Here is an 8,964-nt window from a genome sequence, read left to right on the forward strand (position 1 = left end):
GAAGAATAAAAACTTATTTAAAATTTTTTGAATAATTTAAGAGTAATTTTAAATATTATGCCCACTATTTATTATAAATTTATGGTAATGAATGGACTCAATTGGTCATAATTGAAATTTTGATTGTCGAAAGTCTAAAGACAGTTTGATTAAAGTCAAAGTTTAGGGGTAACTTGTGTAAATTATCTTTTTTCTTCTTACCTTTAAAATGCGTCAAATTTAAATGGCAAGAGCAAGACAACTGAAACCCTTTCCATTTCTTTTCCTGTCGGTGGAAGAATGGAACGTAAAGATAATCAATCTCCTCGAGGTACACTCTTCCTCGCTTTTACTTGGCTTTTTCTTTCTGTTTTTGGTTTCCTTTGTAAATTTTCTTTATCATTTTGAAGCAAATTTCTTTATGTTTACCGCAGGCCATATTGCTGGGATTTTGGTTGAATTCTTGGAGGTAGCAATCACTTCAGTTGTTTTCCTCAAAGGAATTTATTCTCCCGGTATATTATTTCTTTTAAATCTTTTCACTCTTGGGTTTCTATAAGAATTTTATAATCTTTTACCAAATTCCACTGATAAATTTGTGTTAAAATTAAAAAAAAAAAAGATTTTTTTGTTGGGGGGTGGGGGGGAATGCTTATCCTAAAATATATGAGTGAATGGGTGGATTACTCAGTTATTAATTAGTAAAAGAGTGACAGTTGGAGCAATTGGGTAGTTCTCAAATATTTGATGTTTATATAATTTTTAATTTTAAGTTAGTATTTTGCACTTTACACATTACTTATATCATATGCTTTGTAATTTAGACTCGAAGGATATTTTTCTAAGCATAAAGTGATTAAATTTGAAAGTCGCAAGTTCTAATAGTTGAGGCGTTACCTTCGGAAATATTATATACATACTGTGTGTCTGGGTTTATTTTTGTTTTTATGAACTTTATGTAAATGTTATGTCTGTAACTTGTGTTGGGTGCAATCCTGAAGGTGCTTTTGAGAGGAGGAGGTATATGAATGTGGTAGTACAGAGGGCACGGCATCCTCAGCTAAGAGACTATATCCATTCTGCGGTTTCTGGACTTCTTCCTTTCATCGAAAAGGTTGGTTTCTTTCGTAGATGTTTGAGTACTGCTTGCTAATGTTTTAGGGTGTTTTTCAATGTTTTGTGATCACTTGATTTAGTTAGAGTTCTTGGGATGCCATGTGGAAATGTGTATGTTCCATGTTGCTTGAGTTAGCTGTTAAATATGCTTTTCATTTGGGAGAAAAATTGAATTGCATATGTTTTCATTGCAGCTTATTGTGTTCTAGTGCTGTGATGATGCTATTCTTTGCAGTGTCCCTCATATTGGTTTTATGAAAACAAGGTGAAGAGATATCAAATTTTTTTTGAGGTATTAAACAAATGTAATATTCTTATGATTTTGTAAGGGATGATTGATTTAGTAAGGAAATCAAAACACTTCGCTAAAGTTTATTAAAGTGACATGAAATTTTGAGGTCTTATTATTTATCTATTTTAAAGAAAAAAGGAACAAAAAATTTTGTTGTTATATCTACCAAATAAAAATAGATGAAGAGGCACAAATGCGGAGATGTTTCTGACACATTAATTGAGTGTCATGACTCTGCTAGTCCAAGCAAACTGATTTATTAAATCAATGGCTTTATTAGAGGCAGTTATGATTCTAGAGAATAAAAAATGGCTTAACACAGTGGATAATTTGGTTTGAAGGTTTTAGGGGTCCTTGATCTGTGTATGTCTAAGTGAATATGCTAACCACTCTTTATGATTCAAAAGTCAGCATCACCTAGATGAGCAAAGTCACAAAAATGCAACTTAATGCAGGGAATACATGAAGATAAAATTTCACTGTAGAAATTTGGCAAATATTTTTAGAGGGTGTGAATTTTTAATTTTATCTTGTCATTTTCGAATATCAATAGGGCCTTAGCATAAAAACTAAAGACTGGCTAGAATGTGGTTAGATATTCACATTCTGATAAGACTTACTGAGGTGCAGAGAACTCACTGTTGAAATCCCATGTGGGGGCTGCACATCTGCAGTAATTGTTCTTTTCTATTTCAGTCAATCTTATTTGCCCCAGTTTTTGTCTTTACATTATTGAAGGCAGTTTGTTTATTTTTATTCTCTGGTGGTGAAACCTCTGAGCATTTGTAGAGATGCTTTGTGCTGCATGATAACTTCAATATACCTGTGTGCACCTCATAAACTGAAGTTTACATGTCTTTTAAACTAGGGCCTGGTGGAGAGAGTTGCTGTTATCTTTTTCAACACTGACAACATTCCAGTGGAGAGATTTATGTTCAAACTAACAGTTAATCAATCTTTTGACTCAAAGGTGGAAGAAAGTGATCTAGAATTCTCTCTTAGATCATTCTTAATTAAACTTTCAGTCTCCCAACCCCTTACAAAGGTTCTTCCATGTGGTAAGCTCAACGAGTAGTAATTTATCAAATGTAACATGTGTTTATTTGGTCTAAGTGAGAGTTTAGATATAGAGTTACTGAATTCATCTTATCTTCAGGGCTGTTTTTTTGCTGGCTTGCTGCATCATTTAACTATGTTGTGATGTTTCTTTTCCTATTATGGCTTAGAGGTTAAGGTCAATCTCTTGTCCTTTTCTTTATTTAACAGATTGCAGGTGGGAGATCACGGCTTACTTCCGTTCCCTTCCTCAGGTTAGAAATAGCAAGGACACAGAGTTGTGGATCTCAACTGACACAAAACAGTGGCAACAACCTCCACTAATAACCCCTATCAAGTCGATGAACAGTGAACCTCTGGGTGTGCAGTTGTTCTTGGAACATCCCAGCCCATCGGAACCAAAATCTTGAGGGGAACTCTTACTGCATTGTGATTAATGGGGTATGACTCTAATGTGATACATGAAAAATTGTGCTTTATTTGGTGCATAATTTTGGAGATGCATAATTTTAAAATATTCAAGTTCATAGAACATGGATTCTCAAAAAAAAAGTTCATAGAAAAACGAGTTGGGCTAAGTGAGAAAATGTTGAGAGTCTACGCATAATCTGAAGAAGGGAGCAAACCCAAACTTTTGGAATGAGGAATCCAAAATTTGGCCTCTTGATTACTTTGTTGGTGCCAATTTTACGAGTTGATAAACCTGTTTGGTCTTAGAAACTATTTTGTTTTTTATATGAATGATAACTGAATGGATATAGTATTGTCTTAACTGAAATAGGTTGACATGGTGTGTTTTGTAATTCTCAGAGTGAAGATGAATTCATACCAGCCCACAGCTTAAGTTAGAACACATAGTTCTGTGTTACCTAGGTCATACTCTGTTCCTGTAGTCATAATCCCATTAGGTGCCTCGAGGGCTACCATTTCAGTATCTTTCTTAAATTGCTTAGAAATATTAATTGCGCCTTATTAGTATACAATGCAGTGGCATCATTTTAAATACTGAAAAACATGGGTGATCCTTGAGGTCTTACATAGTAGGAGTCTCCATGTTTGAATTGACCTAGGTCTGGCAAATGGTTGGAGTATTGGGAAAATATCCCTAAGAAGAAAACATTAGGAAGCTATAGTGCTAGACCGAGTTTTAGCCTCCCTTTAAATGCTGAAAAGTAGGAAATATTTATTTAGGTGCTGCAATGGTGGGTTGTTATTCTAGGTTCTGGTGCAAGTAATCATGGAGTTTTTAGTGTTAATGAACACTCAAGAATTGCTTGGGTTATGCAAAATATCTTGAAACAGTTTGTGACAAAAACATGTTAGAAATTTGGAAAATGAAAGAGTTATTATTTGCCGAAATTTAAAATGCAGTTTTGATCTTGAATTTCTTAAATTTTGCAGATGAAACATACAAGCAGATGTATTTGAAGAGATAGAGAAAAAAAAAAGATGGATGATTAATCTTCAACTTCAACTAACAAGTAATTGGTAGTGTTAAACTGAGGAATGTACAGAAAGCTTATATGTAGGTTAGGCTGGTAAAAAAGTAGAGCATGGTGTCGTTGTGTCGTTAATTTTTGTCCTTGCAACTGCAACACATTTTGATTTTGCACATTTGTTTATGTATAACATCTCTATTCCCTACAAATTTTCACACCACATTAAACATTTCGCTTTTAATGCATATACATTGTCTGGCAAATAATGTGTTACTATGGTGGATGAAATGACAGTTATTCTAGTGTGAAAACTGGGAATTAGATATGGTTTTTGTTTTTGTAAACCGAAAGAAAGGGTGGAAGGGGGTGGGCAGAGAGGAACACCCGCATGCAAATTCTGGAAGTCATGCTTTGCTGTCTTGGACAATATAATATCTAGGCATGCCTTGGTGTTATAATTACCAGGTAGCTTAAATATTGGCTACATAGCTTATCAAATTCAAATAGAAGTAGATAACATAATGCCTAAGAATGCATTGGGGTGGTTTGAAGGTGATGAAGTATGAGCACCATATGTTGATGGGTGCTTTTGAAGACTGCTTTAATGCATAAGCATTTGTACCATGATTATATTTTTGTTAACAATCTAGTTACAGAGCTTTCTTCTGCTCATCTGATGAATAAAAAAGGAATGTAAAGACAGCCAAAGTTCATTAAAATTGTGCTTGAAGTACCATGCAGAATGAGCAAATGTTGTGGGTTTCGACAGGCTGATCCTATATCACCTTCTCTTTTTGTCACTGCCATTGAATGCTTGTCCCCAAGAGGTTGAATGCAGTAGAAATGAAGTCTTTTAGCATAATAATTCTTTTATTATTCTTTTTTCAAACAATATTTTAGATCTTAATATTTTATGCCAAAAAGAGATCATTATTTTGGATTGAGAGATCAATGAGATGTTGGAACAAAAAAAAAATTATATATTTTAGTTTTTAAATTTATAATCATGTATGCCATAATTTAAATTAATTGAGGACATTTAATTATTTTTTTATATCAATAAATTTCAATTGTTAAATATATATTTAAAAAGTCTTTTATATTGATGTGATATAGATTTTTTGAAACTTGAGGTGCATGATGAGTATAAAATAGATTATTAAGTCCACAGTTACTTTATTAAAATGTTAATTGTATTAAAAGTTATAAAATGTCCAACAAATAGCAATTTCTAATTGTTACTCTTTCTATCTCATTAATTTAGTTTTACAACTTGTCCTTGAGACAACATATTAATGATTATAACTAATTAATTATTTTTAAGTATGGTATTACATTAAAATTTACTAACAAATATTTATATCATTCAAAGTTTTTAAAAAATATTTTTTTTTCAAGTTTTAATCCATGACCATCTGAAAACAAAACAGCCAAATTAAACTGAAAAAATTTGATTAGTAAAATTAAACAAAGACACTACTTATTAGATGGAAGAGCAATTGAATTACTTGAAACTATTCAAAGTTTTCTATTTAAGCACATGATTCACATTGTTCTTTCTCTGAGTCACATTAATATCGATATGATCAATGTTCAATATATTTTAATATCAATGTAATTATTAAAATTTATATAAAAATTTAAATCGATCACTGTAAGTAATTTAAATTTCTAATTTTTAAAAATCAATTATTTAAATTTAAAATATTATTAAATTAATAATAATTATATCCGAATTGCTGTAGTTGGTATCGAAATATATACCAACTCAATTTGAATTTTCACATTACATTAATAAGATATTAATCACAATATTTATATATTTATAACTAACATTAATTAAATTTATTTTTTATTCATATTAAATGTTTGAAAATTTTACTTATGTATAATTAATAAAACGAAATATAAATAAAAACATGAACTTAACATTTAAACATTTTGTTTATTCATGTAAGGGAAATGAAATTAAAAAGCTATAATAGTAATTCTAATTAAAAATCCCATGAGCGCTCATGAAAATATATAGATATATTTTTGGAACTAATAACTGGTTGAGCCGTGACTTTAGGTACTCCTTATTGAACCTCCGATTTCACTTTGAAAGCATTGAATAAAACGATTCTTCTTCGACAATAGAAAACCCCGATATCATTTCCAACGTAAACTCCAATCCCACAATGTGCATGTCAATGTAAATTTGTTTCTCGTATCTGGGTTTTCTCTTGTTTTGTTTTGACAAGCATTGGTTTTGGACTTTGCACACCAACTGTTCGAGGATTTGGCTCAAAAAAGCAGTGTCTTTTTATATTGCTTGAGAATGAAGACAAGATCCATATTAAGGTTGTCATCTTCGACAATTTCTTGTAAAAAGTCAGATTCTATGTTTATTTCAGCGAGGCAAATATCAAGTGGAGGAAAGAGGCCAAACAAGAAAATATACCACTGAGACTATCAACTTGATAAAGTCATGGACTTGTAAAAGAAACCATCTTAATTCTGCAATTGAAGTCCATTATCCAATCTCAAAACCAACAATGCCTTCTTCTTCGCTACCTTGAAAAGGAAGTTGGGTTTGTGGCAAAATGGAACTTCATGTCCATCATTGAGAAGTACCCTTCGATATTCCATGTTGGTGGTGTTAGTGGAAAACAACTCCCTTTTGTTACGCTCACTCGAAAAGCCAAAAAGATTGCAAGTGAAGAGGTGAAGCAAGGAATTTAATGGAACCCGTTTTGGTTAAGAATCTGAGGAAGTTGTTAATGCTGTTGATTGATTGTAGGGTGCCATTGGAAAAGGTTGAATTCATTGGAAGTGAACTTGGTTTGCGTAAGGATTTTACGAAGTGATTGATTTTGAAGTACCCAGAATATTTTTGGATCAAAGATTTCAATGGTAGAGCTTATCTTTACTTGGAGAACTGGGATTCTTTGCTGGCAATGACTGCTTGTGAGGAGAGATTCGCATGTGAAGGGGTGTTGGCATCAGCTGTGGGTTTAAAGAAGGTTAGGATCATGGAAGATGGTAACTATCTAGGTCCATTTGCATTTAAAATGTGCTTTGCTGCTGGTTTTAGACTGAATGAGATTTATCTTGAGGAGCTTCAAAGGTGGCGGAAAATGGAATTCCCTTCTCCATACTTGAATGTGAGGAGATTTGATGTTGCAGCTCTGAAAACTCGGAAAAGAGTGCTGGTTGTGCTTCATGAACTCCTTAGTTTGACTATGGAGAAGCGGATGACATCTGCACTATTGGATGCATTTCATTCAGAGTACCTGTTACCATCTAAATTAGTGCTTTGTTTGACAAAACATCATGGTATCTTTTACATTACAAATAAAGGTGCAAGGAGCACTATATTCCTTAAAGAAGCTTATGATGGTACAAGATTGGTAGATAAATGTCCTATGTTGATGTTTAATGATAAGTTTGTTGCACTTAATGGTAGAAAAGAGATCAATTCATTTAACAGTATGAATTCTTCTCAGGTTGTTACGTGAAATTTCTGGCTCCATTAACAATAATGAAAAAGGGTTATTGAGAAGCTAGTTCATGTGAAATGTTGTGCATAAAGTGATGTTTCCAAACAATGCCACTCCTAATATGTTTCAGTCTCAACTTAATTTTTTATCTTACTGAAGCATCTAAAAGTGTCATGCTTATATAATGATTTCAAACATTTATTCTAGAGAGAATGGATTATTTTTCTTATTTGTTAATTCTTTGTTTGAACATGGCCAAGAATTGGTAAATAGTAATAACAAAATGCCTTCGTAGGATTTCTTGATGTACTTAAGTTCTCTATATTGGAACTTGCGGGACATAGTATCACTTTGATGATTATACTGATGGTTTAGTAATTACCTTGACCAAGAACCATATTTTAATTAAAGTGAACTATGTGATGATGTATGATTGGGTATTCATGCAGATCTTGAGCTGAATTTTGTATTAGGTGCAAAGTGTTCCATTCTAAAGTCCAGTGGTCTGAGTAAGAGCATTATTTGTTATCTTGGTTCCCTCACTCTAAATTTCTATGATTTGTTTTGCCTACAGATAAATTGTTCAAGCTATTTCTTAATTAGTTTTATTCTACCATAAATACTAGCACATTACACTCTAAACTTGCAACTTAGATATAAGTTAGGATTGATGAAAAGAAAAGAGTTTAGGCTAACTAAACTCGATCTAATGGAAATACAGAGTTCATTTTGTGCTGAGTTGTAATTTTGTATGCTTTAGTCCATCTGATTCCGGAAAAGTGGCTTTACTTTAGAAATTTTGCAGCAATTTTGTAGTTTTTAATGTTTATATCTTTTATTTTCATCTATTCAATAGATAGAAAAATCAGTTTAGTTCATTGACTGTTTGCTTCTTTAGGGGGAACCACTATAGTAGGGATTAGTAATTATTGCTTCCAAGGTATGTATTTTTATAGATTACTAGTTAATGTTTATCATTCAATTTGTTTACTGAATTCCATGACTTAGTTATGCAACTATATTCAACTGTCCACATTAGTTGCTAGTATAGGGACTAAGAATGCACATCTTTAACAACTAAAAATAAAAGGTGCATAAATCAATGACAATATAAAAAACATGAAATCATAGTTACATTAATTCCCTAACATTTCAAATTCCTACCAACACACTGGATAAATGATCCAAAATTTCAAATGGGTTTCATTCTTGTAAATTTTATATCTCAAGAGATTAGTAAAGAGTATGATTTCAACCTTCTGAGCTTTGAAGTTGCATTACGTGTCACCATGTTAGTCTACAAGGTTAATGTACATGATACAAAAGCTGATAATCTTTGATTTGAAAACCAGTTTAGGTTGTCTCACTGAGAATGGAGGTAACTGGTATATGTGGTGTCTTGTTTTCTGATATGAGTTTCTATTTATATTCGTGCTAGTCATTTGAGTTGATAATTCATTCCGATGTAAAAAAAACATTTAAATCACTTGAAAACAATAGCAGAGTGAACAGTTCTCTACCCTATCCTTAAAAAACATACATCTGATTAAAAGAAACACTCAAAGAAAAATAGTTAGTAATTTTTCTTATAAGCTTAGAG

At 32.1% G+C, this 8,964-nt stretch overlaps 1 protein-coding gene and 1 pseudogene across 1 annotated transcript; both read left to right on the plus strand.

Moving 5' to 3' along the window:
* Positions 1 to 207: 207 nt before the first annotated feature.
* On the plus strand, positions 208 to 3,874 carry REV7 (DNA-binding HORMA family protein). Its single transcript, XM_007022179.3, has 6 exons — positions 208 to 310; positions 414 to 494; positions 981 to 1,093; positions 2,256 to 2,445; positions 2,654 to 2,884; positions 3,845 to 3,874. The coding sequence occupies exons 1-5, from the start codon at positions 280 to 282 to the stop codon at positions 2,851 to 2,853; spliced, it is 615 nt and encodes a 204-aa protein (XP_007022241.1). The 5' UTR covers positions 208 to 279; the 3' UTR covers positions 2,854 to 2,884; positions 3,845 to 3,874.
* Positions 3,875 to 5,900: 2,026 nt separating this feature from the next.
* On the plus strand, positions 5,901 to 7,517 carry LOC18594576 (protein WHAT'S THIS FACTOR 1 homolog, chloroplastic-like; annotated as a pseudogene).
* Positions 7,518 to 8,964: the final 1,447 nt, after the last annotated feature.

This window comes from Theobroma cacao, chromosome 7 (genome assembly GCF_053813885.1).
Source record: "Theobroma cacao isolate CCN51 chromosome 7, ASM5381388v1, whole genome shotgun sequence".
Classification (NCBI taxonomy): Eukaryota; Viridiplantae; Streptophyta; class Magnoliopsida; order Malvales; family Malvaceae; genus Theobroma; species Theobroma cacao.